The sequence below is a fragment of the Tyto alba genome, unplaced genomic scaffold (assembly GCF_018691265.1).
Source record: "Tyto alba isolate M040663 unplaced genomic scaffold, T.alba_DEE_v4.0 Super-Scaffold_1000006, whole genome shotgun sequence".
Lineage (NCBI taxonomy): Eukaryota > Metazoa > Chordata > Aves > Strigiformes > Tytonidae > Tyto > Tyto alba.
In genome coordinates this window covers 35929885-35949906 of record NW_024881272.1, presented here as the reverse complement: position 1 = coordinate 35949906, position 20022 = coordinate 35929885, and the positions used below count along the sequence as shown (strand labels likewise).

General features: G+C 40.6%; 1 protein-coding gene across 1 annotated transcript; it reads right to left on the bottom strand.

The window, feature by feature from the left end:
- Window positions 1-312: 312 nt before the first annotated feature.
- Window positions 313-18151, bottom strand: ACADM (acyl-CoA dehydrogenase medium chain). The gene is given in 13 exon segments (XM_032987649.2): window positions 313-1066; window positions 4712-4943; window positions 4945-4958; window positions 5650-5745; window positions 5821-5961; window positions 6823-6931; window positions 7935-8065; window positions 8969-9049; window positions 9124-9224; window positions 12628-12697; window positions 12808-12905; window positions 13641-13740; window positions 18040-18151. Coding segments are annotated over 13 exon segments (1269 nt in total). The 5' UTR covers window positions 18064-18151; the 3' UTR covers window positions 313-994.
- Between the last annotated feature and the right edge of the window lie 1871 nt (window positions 18152-20022).

Here is a 20022-nt window from a genome sequence, read left to right as displayed (position 1 = left end):
CTGGAATCCCTCCAGTTACATCTGTATCTTTCCTGTACTGGGGAGCCTAAAACTGGACACAGTACTGCAGGTGCAGCCTTACCAGTGCAATTTGTTCAGGAAGTTGAGGGAGTGTCCATTCTGCCAGCACTGGCAAGAAGGGTCTAGCCAAGGTTAAAAAAAATAAATCTCTCAACAATGCCTTCTTCTCAGCTGTTCTTGCTACAAACATAGTTAAGCATATACACTGAGGGAAAGGTGTAACAGGTTTAAATATACTGGATTTGAAATAAACACGATCTTGTAAGTCATTCTTAAGGAAAAGCTACACAGTTTCACTTGAAGTGAACCATCGAATGTTTATTTGCTTAAGTGAGTGTAACAGTGCAAAAGGACACAATCTCTCAAACCGATACTGTTACTACTGGATAGTATCTAAATCCTCAGAACAGACATGCATGCAGACACTAGCAATGCAGGACTTTGTACTGCCGAACTGGAAAGGCTATTCAACTGCTGTGGGCAGGACCATAGTAGGAACTGAAGTACAGCTATTAATGTATTTCAGACACTGGACAACTTATCCAAAATACAATTTAAGTGACAAGCAAAATGAAGAAAAAGCAACCACAGTTGTCTTAAAAAAAATTATTAGAATGCAGCAATGATTGTCAGAAGTAGCATCCAGATCATCTAATTTTATAGGGAGGAAACACTGCGTAGTGATGTTCTCATTTATTGCCCATTTTGTAATTGAACAATCAACCACTTTAGCATTCAGAATGTTTAGAAAACACCAGCTTTGTTAGAAATGAAGTGAGGGACTGGACAGGGAGAACAGTAGTGGTTAATCATGTACAGAATGAAAAGATTTTGAAGGAAAAGGGTTTTTTTTGTCTTTTTTTTTTTTTTTTTTTTTACCATGCCTTTTTATTCTATTGAGAAATGCACTAAAATCCTTTTCTGTGAGAACACAGAACACTACAGCAGCGCCAGCCACACTGCAGATGTTTCTTTAAGCCTTAAATTTGCCAACATGTTCACGAGCTATGATCATCCTTTGAATCTGAGCAGTTCCTTCATAAATCTGAAAAGATGAATTGCAGTAGTGTTACCTGATGATTTTTTAAAAGGTTTTAACAGAGCTACGCTTTTAAACCTCCACGGCACTAATCCAGTGTGGATTAAGATGTGCAGAAAGACATAGAAAACAGAAAATTCCAGTGTGACAGAGTAACTACAGTGGGATAAATTGAATAAATCACATGCAAGATACTGAGAGACAGTCTTGTTCTCTCAGGTGCTCTTATCTAAACTCAGTAAGGTTCTCATGAAAATAAACAGACATGGTGGGTGAAGAAAGATGAGGAAAATTTCTTATGTGAGGAAGAAAATACATAATTTAGGTTTTACAAAGTAGGATTTAAAGCAATAGGTGGAAGGGAGGAGGTGACTCGTGCTGAAAGTGTTACATCTTCTTTGACTAGCCTTCTGAGGTCATACCAAATGTTGTCTTTGATCTATTTATTTCCATTGCTTCTTCTTAACTAGTACTCTCTGCCATACAGTTTTGTTTGGTGTTTTGTTTTTTTAATCATTGTGGGAATACAAGGGAAGATCGGTGAGGGGGACTGTAAACACGCTCAACTGACTTGCAGCTGGGGCGTTGAAAAACACATCTATCATACAAATTGTTGTTCAGCTTTGTGTGCTTGACAGGTAGAATGTCTGCACTTAGATAACACAGGCCTGTGAGAGACTCACAGGCAGCCTATCGAACATCCTTGAGATTCCTGCCCTGCTGTGGGAAAAATCAAATCACAGTGGAAAAGTATGCCTGTGAAAATCCCTGATATATAAATGCAAAAGCAGCAGGTTCAAGATCCTGCTCTTTCTTCTCCTCTTTCCGGCTAGCAAGGACTGAGCTCTGTGGTACCTGTGTCCCCGCTTGCGTGCCTCTGCCCAGGATTTGCTGTGGGGATCCCCCGGATCGTAAGGTAACGAGAATAAATTTACTATTTGCATTTCATCTGTGGTTTTGTGGTTGTTCCTGTGTCCTGCCTGTGCCAGCTCATGCAGTCGTATATTGCATTTTCTTCTAGAAACAGTCTTCATTATCCTTCCGTTCTATTTGTTTGTCGGCAGCAAAGTCAAAGATAGACAACAAAGCATATATAAAGCTCTAATGCTGAAGGAGGCCATATGCTCCAGGTATACTGCAATGTAATGTGAGGCCTGAGGCAACATAGTTTAGGGGTTTAAGTGTTTCAGCTCCCAGTTCTGCCAGAACTTAGTTTGGCAAATTGCTCAAATTCATGCAAATTCACTCTCTCACTCACTTACAGGAATAATCTTCCCAAGAACCTTACAAAGCTTTCTGAAAATAAAAATACTATAACGTGTGTTGACATTAGATTTTTGGCTCAGAAGAAATTGTTCATTCCCCAAGTGAATTCTCTGACTGCTGCAGCTTACCCCACGTTGATCCAGTTCGTAGAGCAGATTGTGTTTTGTGAATACTAGGTGCCTTTTGGAGCAAGCTGAAATGGAAGCTCTGTTTTCTCTACATACCAAATACCCACCAATCCCTAATGAAGACATAATGGTCCAAGCCTACAACTGGACCCTTAAAATTACATGCATATTGGAGACACAGAGTCCAAGGGACCAAACAGTCTTGCTGTGAACTCAGCCTGCCCAAACTGCTTATAGTGTAGTCATCAGAGCCTCAGCCACTATTCCTGCAATCTACTAACCTGCTCCTACCGCACTAAATTACTGGCTGATGAAGACAGCCATGGAACTCAAGTGTAAAGACAGCAAAACTCACAATCTACTTAAATAATTACAAGAAAGGTTTTGGTTTATAAGTCGATGGAAATAGTTTGAAGAATCATTAACAATTAAAGAAGGGAAGTTTTCCAAATCTGAGAAAGGAAACTTAAGTTAGAGTTTCTACCAGAGTAGCCTAGATTTGTAGCTAGGCTAACCTAGACCAGAGTGAGGATATGTAAAAATGTGACCAGTAAGCAGAGTATTAGAATTGCGTAATAATGAAAAAGATCAAATATATGGAAGAAAAATTGGAAAACCAAGTTTTTGTACATGAAACTTATGGCCAAATGCATAAACCATCTGGATTTGGGTAGCAATACTGTAAAGCACAGTGAAGTGTAAGGTATAATCAAGAGACACGGACAAACCAAACTTAAAGACAAAAGCCTTTCCTGAATTCTTTTGGGGATTAATTGGAATGGAAAGCCACCAAAAATTTAATACTAAATCTGACTAATCTGAACAACTAAAAAAAGTCTACTTAGCAATGCATTTGTGATGGATCAGTGTAATGGAAAATCTACATAACTGGGATCCTGTAAAATCAATCTCAGCTTTCAAATAAAGTTCTAGCCCTCATACCATCTTTCTCTAGAAAAGCATGTAACCTGACAGGAAAAAAGCCCAATTATAATAAAGTTCAATTAATCATTAATTTCCTCACTCACAGGAGTGCAGTTAGTTCTAAGAACCTTTAGATTCCAAAATAGCAGTTGTCTTTCCTTATAGAGAAAAATAATTTCTTGGCTAGTGAGAATAATAGTTTTCATTTAAAGTTTGCTGTAAGAGAAATATTAACTACCTAGAATGTTAAGAATGACAGCTGCTATAGCTAAATAACAGTATAGGTCGTGGTATTCATGCATTTCTTGATATCATGTATTTTGATATGTTTTTTCTAGTCACTATTAATGTCATATAATATCATGTCAATAAAGATTACTGGTTTTGCTGAACACAAAATACTCTTGCTGAATAAAGAACTGTAGCATAGTATATGGTAATATAAGAATTACAACATGGCATGGAATAATTTCTTGGCAGTAACACTGCAGAAAAAATCCTGGAGATTACAGGTGGCTATGGGCTAAACACAAGTAAATATCAGTGGGTTTTGTTCTTAAAAAAAAAAAAAAAGGCTAATCACTCCAGATGGTGTCACACTTCTGTTAATACAACATATGCAAGATAATTGTTCTATGATAATACTGGTGATACCTCAACCAAAGTATTCTACCCAGCTTATGATACCAAAGTTTCAAAGAAAAGGTTTAGAGCACAGCGACAAATGATGAAGACTGTGGGAACAGCAAGGAAAAACAAAAAAAAACCAAAACAAACAAAACATAAAACAACAACAAAAACTCCAAACAAAAAAAAACCCAGAACTTATAAAGAAAAAGCTGCTTTAGTGTTCAGGTTGAAAGGAAAGCTAAACTATAGATAGGCGCCAGTCCATAATACATGTGGAAGGTCAGAGGATTTCCACCACTGAAGGTTTCCAAGAACAGCATTATATATAAGCCATCTCTAGTTATAGAATACCAAAGCAAACATTGGTATTTTGATCATTTTTTTCTTCGGTGTTTTTTCCTAGGAGCTCAAAAGCTTCAAAATTAAGAGTTCAAGAATTCCAGAATTAAAAAAAAAAATAAAAAAAGAAAAAATATTTATTTCTCTTACATAGGTTGAATTGTTGGTCCAGTACAATGACACTGGTATGCAAGAAGTTGCCTGATTTGAACGACCCTTTCTTTAAATTGAAGGATTATTGCTTTGATTCTAAAAACTTTCTTTTTCTACATGTTTACATCATGATTTGAAATAAGTAGCCATTAGTGTCTTTTATATAAAATTTATCCATTACTGTAAAGATCGCATTACCTCTTTTACTTACCTGGTAGATTTTAGCGTCTCTCATTAGTTTTTCTACAGGATATTCAGTATTAAATCCATTTCCTCCAAAAATCTGTACTGCATCTGTAGCAACTTGGTTTGAAATGTCACCAGCAAATGCCTTTGCAATGGAAGCATAGTAGGTATTTCTGCAACCAGCATCAACTTCCCATGCAGCTCTCTGGTAAGCCATCCTAGCAAGTTCCACTTTCATTGCCATTTCAGCAAGCAGGAGACGCCGCTTGGTGCTATGAATGATGAAACAAACTAGGTTAACATCGCTGGCTTAAAATTCTATGACATCTAAGAAAAATATAGTATTCTTAATACAGTGTTCTCTTCAACAAACTCAGTAAACTGTACTAGAGTTCTACAGAATCTGGATCAGGCTCTTGTATGTTGAATTAGACTTTTAAGTTTTTAATTCTCAAATCCATTTAGTCATAGGGATTAAATACAGAATTATTATCTTCTTCTTTACTATTTATGAGATTGGTATTTACCTTGCTGTTTATTCATACCTCTTTAAAACTGGTAAGCGGTGTGATAACAATATATTCTATTAGTGTTATTACTGTGAGTCTCATTTCACATACCTCAGAGGTTTTTGCTTTCCTGAAAATACCTGTTTATTAGCTCTGAAGAATTTAAGTATGTCATAACAGTACAGGGGTTTCAGGTTTTTGGGCAGAGTTTCCATTCTTCTTTTACTATTATCATTGATAAACTATAGAAAAATTCCTGAAGTTACCACATAGCTAAGTTTACTGAAATCATACCAACCTATATACTTGGAAACCCAAAGATGGGAGATACAGTATAAAAATTAAGGAACTAAAAAAATCAAGGAATAACCTTGAAAAATTGTAGCAGTACATCTGTTGTGAAAGCATAGCTTTTATAGTCTCTCTCTTTCTCCCCCCCTGCCCCACCACTTACTTCAACAATTGCTTTCCCAAAGCTTTTTCTCTCCAAGGCATATCTAGTAGCTTCATCAAGTGCTCTTTTTGCTAATCCAACAGCACCAGCCGCTACCTGAATTGAATACAGCACAGAATCAAAAATCAGAAATTCCTGCTATATTTTATGAATTTTATTTCTGATCCTTACGGGTGGTCTGGTCTTATCAAAAGCTCCCATTGCAATTTTAAAACCAGCTCCCCCAGCTATTAATACATTTTCTTTTGGGATTCTCACATCTTCAAAGACAATACCTCTCGTATCTGAGCAACGTTGACCCATATTCATTTCCTGAAATGAGAAATTTACAGAGGTGCAACTAAGTTGGATTATTCAAAGGTACAACACATTTTCATTCTTCAGTTTACACAAAGCGGAAAGTACACTTTTCTCCTCAAAACACTTAATCTAAAAATTACCATATATGTGACAAATACTAGTTTTGTACCTGCAGACCAGCAGGCCCTTAATTTGTCTAAACTGGGCAGTTTACTTTCTCCTTACGTGAAATCAGTTCTGTAGCTGTAATCAGTCTTCCTGTGTTTCTCTAGTTCAACTATATCCTTTGAGATAGGAGTGGAAAAAGTAAAGAATCTGATATGCAGGCAGTACAGGTGTACTACAAGTAAATATATAAATAAATGAGCTTTTCAAATTTTGAGATTCATTTCCAAATGTTCAACATCCAGTTTTGCCTACTACAAATAACAGTATTTATTATTATTATCTTTAAAGAGAGAAGTAGCACCAGTGTCTCCAAGGCCTTGCCGTCAGCCAGCAGTAGCTAAAGCTCACTCTGCATGTATTTGTGGTTAAAGTTGTCCAATTTGCTCCTTATCCTTCCAAGGCATACTATTTCTCATTTATTGACACTTGTCAATAAAATAGTTCTCAAAGATTCTTTTGCAGCCGTTCAAAGTCATCTTACTTTTGCCCATTCTGAATAATTCCTTATCTGAATTAATAGTATTATAATTAAGTACTTCTTGTGAATAGTTTCTGTATGTTGTGAAAATGAAAAGATCATTGTACACGAGCATATGAAGACGTTCAGTGGCATAACAGTCTTTCTCCTTTAATAGTAATTTGTTGAATTATTGGTTTAGAATTGAACAGTAATTTCTAGCCTGAAAAATAAGATACAGTCTTCACCTTTCTTCCGATTTGGATTCCAGGGCTCTCTGCTTCCACGATGAATCCAGTAAAGGCTTTGCTTCCAGGAGCTTTAGGATCTGGATTGGTACGAGCTAGCAAAAAATACCTAGTGTAAAACAAGAGGGATGCAGTTAATCCTCAAAATTAACAACCAGATACTTTCTTAGCTAACATTTTAAATGTTTTTATGTGCATTTCTACCATATAATAGAATCTATCTGTAAGTTAACAACCCTTTATTCTTGCCCTTCCAAAAAATAAACTGAGAGGGAAAGAGAATTTTCAAAGATTCAGGATTTCATAAAATTTAATAAAATTACTTCAGATCAACATGCAAAGATTCTCCACCTTTTCCATGTACTTTAAGTCTTTATGAAATTATCAGCTTCATGAACAGTACAAAAGAAGCCTATTCATACCATGTACATAAAAAAACAATGCTTAGGAAATACATTCTTGCATGCAAAAAGTTATGTTATCAAAGATGTTAATTTTATTCTTCTAAGTTGCAAATAAGTATTTCTCTTAGAAATGAAACAGTTGTAAATCACAGTGTTTGGTAATGTCAAAGGTATCTGGTATATTGTTTTTGATGGATCTGACTTGAACAAGGAAATCAACTAAAACATTCAGCTTTTAGATAAATGCATACATTTTTTCCACTTGAATTAAGAAGAATTTGTGTGTTGCACCAAGAGGTGTTTCTAGTGGAATCAGAAGCAACTGATCTCAATCACTACAGCTACAAAGCAAGGTCGCTACTAACATGAGCATCCTGAGTACTTTGCAAGTCATGGCATACTGTTGCTGTTCTGCCCTGAAGAAAAGCAGAATTAATTTTGTTTGATAGCAGCAAGGTTCGAGAGGTCTTGCGTGAGAAGTTATCATGTCATAGCTCATTTTCCTTTTTTAGGCATTGCACAGCACTGGGTGCATTCTTATATCCTATCCTGATAAACTGGTCAGAGATTTAAGTGCAGTGTGTGGAAGAACAGTGAACATTCAGATTTATAACAGATCTTTAATGAATTTAACTTGGAGCAGGGAGGAGGGACACTGCTGAATTTGAAACCAACAACTGTTAACTCATGTTATACTTTCTAACACACCAGTTTGCTTTCCCACCATTTGTGGTCCACATCTTCTGACCATTAATAACATATTCGTCTCCTTTCTTCTCAGCCTTTGTTTTTATACCAGCCACATCAGAGCCTGCTCCAGGCTCTGTTACACAGTAAACCTAAAAGAAATTAAATGCAAAATCTTGAGGAATAAAAATTCTATTTTTAGGCAACCACAAATTATTGCAGGCTATGTGAATCAAACTGATCGGTAAAACGTTTAAGTGAACTGGATGGTAAAACCCCAAAACATTAAATAAATTAAAAAAAACCAAAACCACTCAGCCCCAAAACGCCTACACCAGCTGTCTGAGCAAGAATCCAAATATATATGGGTTAATTTTCTTGATATATCCATTATAGAACATAAAATAGTCTTTTAATCAAACAGAACTGTTCTGTAACCCTTAATCATTACTTCCTCAGGCTTCACAAACTCTGATGTGAAACATGAGTGTCTTTAAAATCTGAAAATAAGAGCACTGAGTAACATTTTATGTTTACCGTGTCTTTCATTTTATGGGGCTTAGTTGTTCAGATTTTAATGCATTGCACATGAATCTTTACTTCTTTCTGTGTAACAAGTACTGCTTATATAATATTTAACGTCACAAATAGAGATTAATTCCTATCCCAGTTGCGTTTTTCCTTACACAAACCTCCTATTTTTCTTAAACGCCTACACCTCTTCTTGAAAGGGAAATAAAAGGTATTAATATTTGCCAAGTGGCTTAGGATGGGGATGATTTTCCAAGTATTATCTTGTCTTTGCTTATCAAATGTATCTCATTAGCTATTCCCTGACTTTCAGTAAATGCCACTGTTTATTTACAAACCAAAACAGGCTAAGTTGTGAGTACATGTCAGTGCTTTCTGGGAAAAAAAAAAAAAAAAAAAAGAAAGAGAAAAAATATAAATAAGAGAAAAAATGAAAAAAAAGAGAAAAAATGAAAGAAATATAAAAAGGAGTGTTACTATTAATATGGTTTATGAACATTCTACAGTGTAGCAGTTAAACTTACACACATCATTGGTTCCTCTGTCATTCTTCCTAAGTACTTTTTCTGCTGATGCTCGTTTCCTGCAATGATTACTGGCATTTGCTGAAAGAAAATATTTAGACCATTTAAAGTGCACAGATTCTAGTTTAAGGGATGTATGAAAAGTCAGAACTTACCCCAAGGGAATTTGCTCCGATGGCAGTTTGAACCCCTGTGCATCCATAAGCTAACTCTTCTGTAATAAGGCATGCTTCAAAACTACCAAGGCCAAGACCACCTACAGTTGAAATATTTCACTCACTAAAATGGGTTTCAATTGTAACGTACTAGTGATTTCACAAATTAATTAACAAAAACATAATCCCCTATGTATATTTGATTGTGTACCATGTTTGATTAGACATTCTCATGCAAGCTTTTTAAATAGACTTTTGTCACATGAGTAACAGGTGATTTGAAAATTACATCACAGTTCCAGGGTTATTGTGTGATTAATGTGAGACAAGTTGCACAAAGTGACAAGAATGTACCACTAATTTTTTTACTACTTTACATTTCAGAATTAAGAGTTCTTAGGAAGTAGAGAAAGGGCTCCTAACCTATCACAGGACTTAGGGGGGGGAAAAAAAAAGTGTCCATACTAGTCAGACAACCAAGTCAGTAATCTGTTTCTAACAGAAGCCAACACTTTGGGAAGTACATACAAATACAACAATACAACTATACTTCCTCAATAATATTTTCCGGAGCCTTCAGGTGACTTCCTCAGCCAAAGAGATACCTCTCTTTGATATCTTTGTTATGCTAACCTTTGACTGTGTCCTGGGTTGAGTGAGTGGTGGAGTTTTTTTGGTGGCAGGGGAGGGGGCTATCGGGGCGGCCCCCTGTGAGAAGCTTCTCGAAGCTCCCCCAGCTCCACGTCAGCTCCACTTCTGTTTGGAAAACTGAGCCAATCGGCTGCGCCTCTGCGATAACGTATTTAAGAAGGGACATGGTGACGGGCAGTGGCACTGGTGAGGAGGAGTTGCTGCAGCTGCGTGAACACCAAGGTCAGTGGAGGAACGGAGGAAGAAAGGAGGGGGGAGGTGCAGAGACCCCCCTGTATCCTGTGGTGAGATGGCAGGGCGACCCCCCCCCTCCACCCGTGGAGATCTACGGTGGAGCAGACATTGATTTATGGCCTGTGCTTTTTGCCTGGATGATCAAGGTGCTGTGCCCAAAGAAGGCCGGGGTCTCGTGGGAAAAGGTAGCCCCACTGCTGTAATTCAGCGCTGGGAGGATTGCAGCATGCAGGGATATCCCACGCCAGAGCAACTCGGGAAGGGCTGCAGCCGTGGGAGGCACTCCAGTTGGAGAAAGTTAGTGACCTACGATGGAGCAGTGTGGGGAACGCTGCAGCCCGTGGGAGGGACTCATGTCAGAGAAAGTTTGTGGAGGACTGTCTGCTGTGAGAGGGGGACCACGATGGAGCAGGAGGAACAAGTTCCGGAAACTCCCCTCACCGAAGATGAAGGAAGTGTCAGTGCTGACTGCACCCCCCATTCCCTGCCCCTGCGCCACTGGGGGAGGAGGCAGAGATATCGGGAGCAGAGCTGAGCCCGGGAAGAAGGGAGGGGTGGGGGGAAGGTGTTCTCAAGATGTGGCAATGCTTCTCACTGACCTACTCTGTTATGTGTTGTTAGTGTCTGTAATAAATGTGTGTTCTTTTTTTCTTCCCCTAACGAGTCTGCCTTTTGCTTGTGCCCATAAAGGGTGATTTTCCCCATCCCAGTCCTATCTTAAACCCCAAGCCTGGCTCATCTGTCCCTTCTCATTGCCGGAAGAGAAGCGGGAGAGAGTGGCTGCGTGGTGTTTGGCTGCCGACCAGGATCAAACCACAACAGACAGATATTTCTAATGTGAATTTGCCCAATCTCTTTTTGAATCTATGTAAAATTTTAGCATCGATATCACCTAGGGACAACAAGTTTCACAAATTAGTTACACACTGCATGTTGAACCATCTCCTTTCATTTATTTTGAACCTGCTATCTGCTGACTTAATTTGATGCCTTCTAGTTATATTGAAAGGGACAGTGAACTATCAGTACCTTTTAACACTCTCCGTGACACTGACATTTTTGTCATTTCTCACACAGAAGATACATTTTTTACAATCTATTTCATCCTTTTAGGAAGCTTTTCCATTTCCACAATACTCTTTTGAGATGGAAGGATCTGACTACATAATGAATTAAAGAAGCAAGCGCAATTTAGACTCAGGCAGCACCATAATTATGCCTTCTGGTTTTTTCTTCATTCTGTAAAGGTTTCTTTTGACCTTAAATTTTATGATTTTGACCACTTCTGAGCATTATGCTAATAGTCACAGAACTATATATTATAAACCAAAGACCATCTTTTTTTTGAGGCAGTAACTAGTTCAGAATATACCATTTCTCTGTGAAGTTTGTATTGCTTCTTTCCCTTTACATGTGCATCACTTCTTTTTTTGAACTGCATTTGCCATTTTGTCACTCAGTTTCATGACCCTCTCCTTCAGCTCTTTGTACCAGCCTCATCTTTTCTACACTGAATAACTTAGTAATTACTAGTAAACTCTCTCACATCAGTATTGACCCCCTTTTCCAGTTTATTTATATATATTTAAATAGCACAAGACCCAGCAAGGCTGTGATGCTAATTTTTACACTATGAAACCTGATTATTTTTAAAACTCATTCTGGATGCTCACGCATTCTGTATCAACCAGGCATCCCTTGTTCGCACATTTATTAGCTACTTCAAAGGACTCCACTAATTTTATGAGGCATGACTTCCTTTCACAAAACCCCTTCTCTAGCATATCATGTTTATCTGTGTCTACTATTTCTGCACTTCATTTTACTTGCTCTTAATTTACATGCTGTATCAGGCTTACTAGTATGTGTTTTCCTAGATCTCCCTTGCAGATCTTTTAAAGCAATGGTGTCCAATTTGCCATTTGTAGTTTTTCATTTAATAATCAAGTGATTGTACATTGCAGTAGTCTCGCTATTTCACCCCTTAATTTCTCTATAATTTGTGGCTGAATAAATCTAGTCCTCACAATTGCTCCTTTTGTCTCTTTGTTCCTTAACTTTGTTTCTAAAATTTTTGATACAAGATATACTCTCTTAATAGTCTTCCAAAAAAAGGGTCTGCTACGGACACTGCCCCACCTCATTTTTCAGGTAATATAAATGCAAAAAAAACCCAAACTCCAAATTTTAAAAGCCCACATGTTTTACACCTAAACACTGCCAAAGCACTGCTGTACTGCACCTAATCTAAATTGAAAAACTGCCCTTTTGAAATAAACTCTTAAATTGCTCCAGCCTGTGTCAGAGACCAGAACAAAATATGACCTTCTAATTTCTCTGGCTAATCAGCTAACACAGTGCACTAGGGGAACATTAGGCAGTTGTAATCACAGCAGGAAAATCTGGTCATAAATTACTAAATCATAATCTGTCTAATTTGTCTGCTGATTACATCCACACCTAGTAATACTTGTATGTGTCAACCTGCCTACTGAATAAATTTAGAGTATTCAAGTATGCATCTGTTTATTTTATACAGAATACATAATTACACATATAAATCTCATCTAATGCCTTTTCTTGGTTTCATTTTACACATTAAAAAGAATGTTTACTTACCACAGCTTTCTGGTATGTGTGAATTCATAAGACCAAGTTCCCAAGCCTGTTTTATAAGTGGAAGAGGATACTGAAATAGACAGGGGAAAATCATCTTCTGATTCATCACAATCAACATTTTAAATTTTATGCATGTTAACATAAAAGTGTATTTTTTCCTTATCATTATGGTAGACTTACCTCTCCAGTTTTGTCATATTGTGCAGCAACAGGAATAATTTCCTCCACAGCAAATTTACGAGCAGTAGCTTGAAACTCTTTCTGTTCATCAGTAAGTTCTATTTAAAAAACACAAACAAACAAACAAAACAAAACAAAACAAAAAAAAAACAAAACAAAAAATAAACAAAAACCAACCAACCAACCAACCAGGTCACAAATTCTCTACTATCTTCAATTTTGCAAGTTGTCAGACTTTGAGAGAAAAGGAGTGTTCTTCCAGGACAACTCAAACCACCACTTCCTGGATTCTCCAGGAAGTAAAAAAGCTCAGCTTCCTCTTCCACCTGGGAGAAAACTTCCATTGTTCTCTTGTCAACACCTACAATGCACGCACTTACTTCTGATGAAATTATCCACAAAATATTGAGAATGGAGTAGAGAGGACTGTGTAACATAAAATGTATTACCAAAAGAAACAAGAACAATGCTGTGCTAATTAAATGAAAGAAGAGGAGGCCAATGTCTGATATGCCTGGCTATTCAATTACTTTAGCATTGTAAATGGCAATGTGAGATAATTATTCAAAGCTAAAACACTTTGGCAATAAAAAAGCTTATAACAGACACAAGTTAAAAAAAGAAGAAAATCTTGTAAACACTACACACATACCTGACTTGCCTGAAGAAAGTAATTTTGGTTTTCAAACTTTTTTTTTTAAAAGAACAGAAATCTATTTAGATTAAACACATTCATTTTAAATTAATGTTGAACTGCAATACAGGATTTTTTTTTTTAACTTCTGTAATTTGCCCTTCATTGATATATTTATTTCAAAAACTGTAATACCTACCAAAGCTAAAGCCAGCTCCAGGTTTGCCTGTATGTAAGTTTTGAGCAGGTTTACTAGAATACGACTTCCATCCATGCCCTGCAATGATTTGTAGCATTTGCTAAAGAGAAAAAAAAAAAATGAGGTATAAGATCTTAACAGCTCAGGTCTCCTAAAGCTACTAGCCTGACTGCAGCACAACTTTAAGCGTAGAATCCCTCTTTAGAAACAATATCACATCAGGTATAATACAATTACTACCATGATAAAAAAATTCTTGGGTACTTTCAGTTTTATTCCTGTGGCAATCAGCATTCACATGAACTGACTGCTATAGCAGGAATCCTAGGCTTTAACAACACCCTGCATGAGTGAACTGCCATATACACTTTTAAGTATTGCACAATTAATTATTTAAAAATAATTAAGCATAATTAAAATTTATGTTCATATAGACATATGTATGTCTTTAATTTATACACACACTCATCAAACCTGATTTTCTTGCCCACTAGTGAATTACTCCATCTATCCAATGTTTACCTACATGCAGATTTAGCAATACTTTAAAACCAACCTACCTATTAACCAATATCTATCAGAATATTTTGATAATGTCTCATACTCATGTCTGGTTTCTTTTAATAAGCTGTTGCCATGGACACTTGGAGTATAATAACAGTAATGACTAAACAGGATAGAACTCAGCAGACCAACTCAAGTTTATTTTTCTTCCTAATACTTATCCCAGATTTATTAATTTTCATTGTGCTTTCTTTGCTTTTTTAAGTTTAGTGCCCAGAAATATTATTGTTAGTTATTTTCAGAATGCCTTAATACTGTTCAAAAACATGTCTGAATTTGATTTTAGAAGGTTGTTTTACTCTCTTTCATTCTTCAGTAGCTATAAATGTCTGAAATGTTTGGAAAAAGTGGAAAATATTTAACTGGATAAGTTTCTAGAAAGACCCAAATCAATACTGTGTGAAAACAAATTAGCCTAAACACTAAGAAAAGGCTTATTCTTGATTTTCTTATTTGAAAATGTCAAAAAAAAAAAAAAAGTGTCATCAGACCAATCACTTATTTCCTAACATTAAAACAAACTGAATTAATCATAATAGTGCAAAAATACCACAGAAATTTTACAGGAAACTCTAGAAGACAAGGATACTACATAAAGTTAGATAGCTGGGGAGGCAACAAGTAGCTTCCAAATAAAGTTGTGGTAGATAACTGTGCTCTTAAAAATAAGAATACTTATGCAGAGATGGTTACAAAGTCACACCACAAGAAACATGAAGAACACCAGCGATAATAGTTATCAACACCATGAAAAAAGTATTTGCAGAGGATACTAAAAACATCTATGAAGTTGAAAGGTGAAGAAACGCAGAAAGACCACTACCAGGCATAGAAGAGGGGGAGGCAATGACGTATCTGAATACTTAACTGTTAAATCAGTTTATTAATTGTTCAGGATTGCATTTGCCAGTAGGCCACAAGCCACAAACATTGCAAAATGGTATCTTGCTAAGTTCTGTGTTACTGCTACCACTCTTATATAGAAAAATAAAACAAATAATACCAACATACATCAAGAAAGATGTCAATCCTTCAGAATGTTTTATACCTTATTTTATCTGGAAAAAGGCAAGGTTGAAATAAAGCCAGAAAATTGCATTTTTTTTTTTTTTCAGAAGCAGCCCTTGTTAGACTCATACATAGCTTTGCCACCAAAAAGTTTTGCCAACACTATAAAAAGTACTGAATTCAAACTAATGCTAAAAGTGATACCATACACGAAAGAAGCTGTCAAATTTATACTAGAGAACTTATGTCTATTGTGTTTATTGTACCAGAGTACTGTGCAAGGTCAACTCTGAAGATTACTCTGGAAAAACTCAACACTCGCCCCACAAATAGAAATATTAATTGGACAGATGGGTTTTATACCTGGAAGTTGCATGAGCGATCAAGTGGCAAAGGATCATGATTTGCTACATGTAAGAATTTAGATGACCGTCTACTCTGTCAACTTTTCTATTGCTTGACTCAGAACAACAGTTAGATTCAGTGAGAAGCTACCGCTAGTGATTCTCAGATGCAACTCCTATTGCATTTCTTTGCACTGTTGCATAACCTCTGTAACTATCAGAAATATGATTGTTAAAGTGGCAAGACTAACACTGGAATACTCTGCTGTCAGAAAAAGGGTATGACAAGGATACACATGGAAGTGATGCAATCTTTATCACCTTAATGCCAAAAGAACTACAGAACTTGTTCAAAAAGCTACATATCACAGAAGACAGCACAACAATAAGGTCGCTAATCTCTATTCTCCCTCACATAACTCAGGACAAAAATGAAGAGCTGTCAAGAGCAGTTTGTTGCTGGAGTAATATGTCAGGAGGCTGAACCTGAAATACCAACACTCTATGGTAGGCATTAACTAACTGTTAGCTTCCAATGCCTAAAGCATTACTTTTGATCTAGAAAACACTAGCTGGCTTCAGATGGAGACTGGAGTCCTCACTGACTCTGTCACAGCGATGCTTTGGACACATGGTCAAGCTGCATCACTTTGGGTCAAAATAACACCGCTGCCAGGAAGCTCTGACAAAGGGCCCTCCAACTAATTCAGACTCGTGAATGACTCTGGAAACAGAGAAACCGGAAAAAGGCCTGTGTAAACGCTAAACAAGGTACTACCCATGTTTTGAGTAATTTTTACTTTCTAGCTTTAACCTAGGAGGTTATTGGTTGTTCAATACAGCAGAACATTAGTACTTTAGAAAAACAGCTACTGCACATCACACATATTCTAAAAAATTAGCATAGGTAGTACAGTTAGGTATGTTCTAGGAAATGCATTGTATAAAATACCCTGAACTATAAACCCTGGTGTCTCCACCGTTTAAGTGGAAAGCAGGAGGTGCCCGATGTACACAGGGTTTTTCTAAAGACTTTGCATGACGGCTTTTGGCACATGAAAAGCCTTGGGGTTGTGCAACAACTTCGCTGAAGAATAACAGGTTGCAGCACCCCTTCAGACCATGAAGATTAAGCCCGTAACTTCACGTATAATAACACAGAGACAGGAAAAACAAAACAGCAAGCGGATTTCAGCCCTGCACGGCTTTGCCCTCCGGGTCAGCCCCTCAGCCTTCCGGCTGTCACGGCGTCGCGAACCGGGCTCGCCTCGCGGCAGCCCCCCGCGCTCCACGGCCCCGAGGCCACCGGAGCTTCCGGCCCCTCGCCCTCGGCCCGTGACCCTTCCCCGCCGCCGGAGCGCCTGCCGCCCGCCTCGGCCCGCCCCGCCCCGCCTCGCCTCGGCCCGCCCCGCCCCGCCCCGCCCCGCCCCGCCTCGCCTCGGCCCGCCCCGCCTCGCCCCGCCCCGCCCCGCCCCGCCCCGCCTCGCCTCGGCCCGCCCCGCCTCGCCTCGGCCCGCCCCGCCCCGCCCCGCCCCGCCCCGCCCCGCCCCGCCCCGCCCCGCCTCGCCTCGGCCCGCCCCGCCCCGCCCCGCCTCGCCCCGCCCCGCCCCGCCTCGCCTCGCCTCGGCCCGCCCCGCCCCGCCCCGCCTCGGCCCGCCCCGCCCCGCCCCGCCTCGCCTCGCCTCGCCTCGGCCCGCCTCGGCCCGCCCCGCCTCGCCTCGCCTCGGCCCGCCCCGCCTCGCCTCGCCTCGCCTCGGCCCGCCCCGCCTCGGCCCGCCCCGCCTCGCCTCGCCTCGGCCCGCCTCGCCTCGCCTCGGCCCGCCCCGCCTCGCCCCGCCCCGCCCCGCCTCGGCCCGCCCCGCCCCGCCCCGCCTCGGCCCGCCCCGCCTCGCCTCGCCTCGGCCCGCCCCGCCCCGCCCCGCCTCGCCTCGCCCCGCCCCGCCTCGCCTCGGCCCGCCCCGCCTCGCCTCGCCTCGGCCCGCCCCGCCCCGCCTCGCCTCGCCTCGGCCCGCCTCGCCTCGGCCCGCCTCGCCTCGACTCGCCTCGCCCCGCCTCGCCCCGCCCCGCCTCGCCCCGCCCCGCCTCGCCTCGGCCCGCCCCGCCTCGCCTCGCCTCGGCCCGCCTCGCCTCGGCCCGCCTCGCCTCGACTCGCCTCGCCCCGCCTCGCCCCGCCCCGCCCCGCCTCGCCCCGCCCCGCCTCGCCTCGGCCCGCCCCGCCTCGCCTCGCCTCGGCCCGCCTCGCCTCGGCCCGCCCCGCCTCGCCTCGCCTCGCCCCGCCTCGCCCCGCCCCGCCCCGCCTCGCCTCGCCTCGCCTCGGCCCGCCCCGCCCCGCCTCGCCTCGCCTCGCCTCGACTCGGCCCGCCTCGCCTCGCCTCGGCCCGCCCCGCCTCGCCTTGCCTCGCCTCTCTCCGGTCCGGTCCGGTCCGGTCCCTGTGTCCTCCAAGCGCTCGCGTCGCGTCGCCACCGCCCGCCCGGCCGCTCACCCGAACACCCCTGGACACCGCCATCTCCGCGTGGATGCTCGGCGACCACGGAAACTCCCGGCGGGGCGGGGCGCCCGGGCGGGGCGGAGAGCTCGGGCGGAGCGGGGCGCCCGGGCGGAGCAGGGCAGGGCGCTCGGGCGGGGCGGGGCGCTTGGGCGGGGAGGGGGGCGGGGCGCTCGGGCGGGGCGGGGACGGGGCGGGGCACTCGGGCGGGGCGTGGCGAGGTGCTCGGGAGAGGCAGGGGACGGGGCGGGGCGCTCGGGAGGGGCGGGGCGAGGAGCTCGGGCGGGGCAGGGGAAGGGGCGGGGCGCTCGGGCGGGGCGGGGGACGGGGCGGGGCGCTCGGGCGGGGCGGGGGACGGGGCGGGGCGCTCGGGCGGGGCGGGGGCGGTGCCACTCTCCACCCCGTGGTCCGTGTTTACTGAGGATTTGAGAAGAGAGGAATATGAGAGATGGCAAGGTTATCCGCCAAAGCCTGAACCACTTGAACTTTAAGGCTCAAAATTATTTACGTAAGTAGTGACAATCGATAGAAGTTTCTGTTAGGTGTATCTAGTATTTTTAGCATTTCTCCCAGAAGCAAGAAATACAGCATTCATCTCTCCCTTTTATCTTCTCAAACCCTTACTAGTCGGTCATATTTCTTATTATTCCTCTGATCACTTTTACTACAGTAAAAACTGCATACTGCACCATTCATTACATTATTAACTTAGAATACTCTTTTATATTAACCACCAGAATACATGATGCTTATTGCTGAATTGTATAAAATAGCGAGTAAACACAAAAAGAATATTACATTGCAAACTACAGCTCATTCCTTAAAATTAGCATCTGTATTCTAGGCTGAAGTGCTATTTTTTGTAGCAGTTATAAATCTTTTACAGTTTATTTTTTTAATTGCTAACAAAAAACTGTATTTTAGCATTTGCTAATGAACCTTAATTTTAGAAATGGAGAGCAACTTTAATTTTCTGCAGTGATTTATGTAATGCAGATTACTGAAGGTACTGCAGTAAATGAACATTGCAAAATTTAGTGTGTAGGTCCTGAATTAATGATCTACAAAGTAGAATCCTTTTCAGTGTAGTGCAGTGCAAAAAGCATGACAACTTCTTCTTAATAAAATGATTTAAGTATTTTTGTTTTTCTTTGATCCCTGCTACAATAGTAACTTAAAACATCTTAAACCCAACATTTTTTACCTAATCTTCTGTTGTAAGCTCATGTAATTTTTGTAGTATGTCTTGCTTGGCTGGTTGGGATTTTTGTCAGCTTTTTCATGGTCTTTAAAGCAATACATTTATTTGGGAAAATAATAAAAAAAAAAAAAAAAAAAAAAGGAAAACACCTATATGGAAACCTTTGAATTATCTAAAAATGAAGACAAAGTGATGCTTGAATTAAAATATTTTCACGTATATTTTTAGCTTGTTTGATTCCTGGGTATCACAAACATTACTTAATTTCAAATTTTCGATTTCTTTTATTTACAAAGCCATATCTGCTCTAGTCTTGGAGGCTTTTCACTACTATATATAAGCACATGAAATATTTTTTTCCTTTAATATCATAAAAACATACTGAGTTACATTCATGTGACTTTCTAACACGAACTACAAAGAAAAAGAACTGACAGATATTCAGAGCTTGAGAACAAATAAAAACACATTTAGTTGTATTTTGTAATATTTTTGTCCTGTATGACTTTCTGAAGACACAGAAAGTCAGTGGAAAGCTCTGAAGATAAATTCTGAACCATGCCTTACAATAAAGATCATGTGTCTGATTTTTTTCAAAGTATGATGAAATTCACTTTAGAATTTTCCAGGACTACTTTAAGAAACAAGTACGTACTTAGACAACCATGGCTTTCACTTGTGTGAAATAAAAACATGTTAAGCATTTAAAAAAATAGAGTGAGGTACGGCTTATCTATGTGTAAAGGAAGCATCTAGGACATTCTAGCACTAAGTCAATT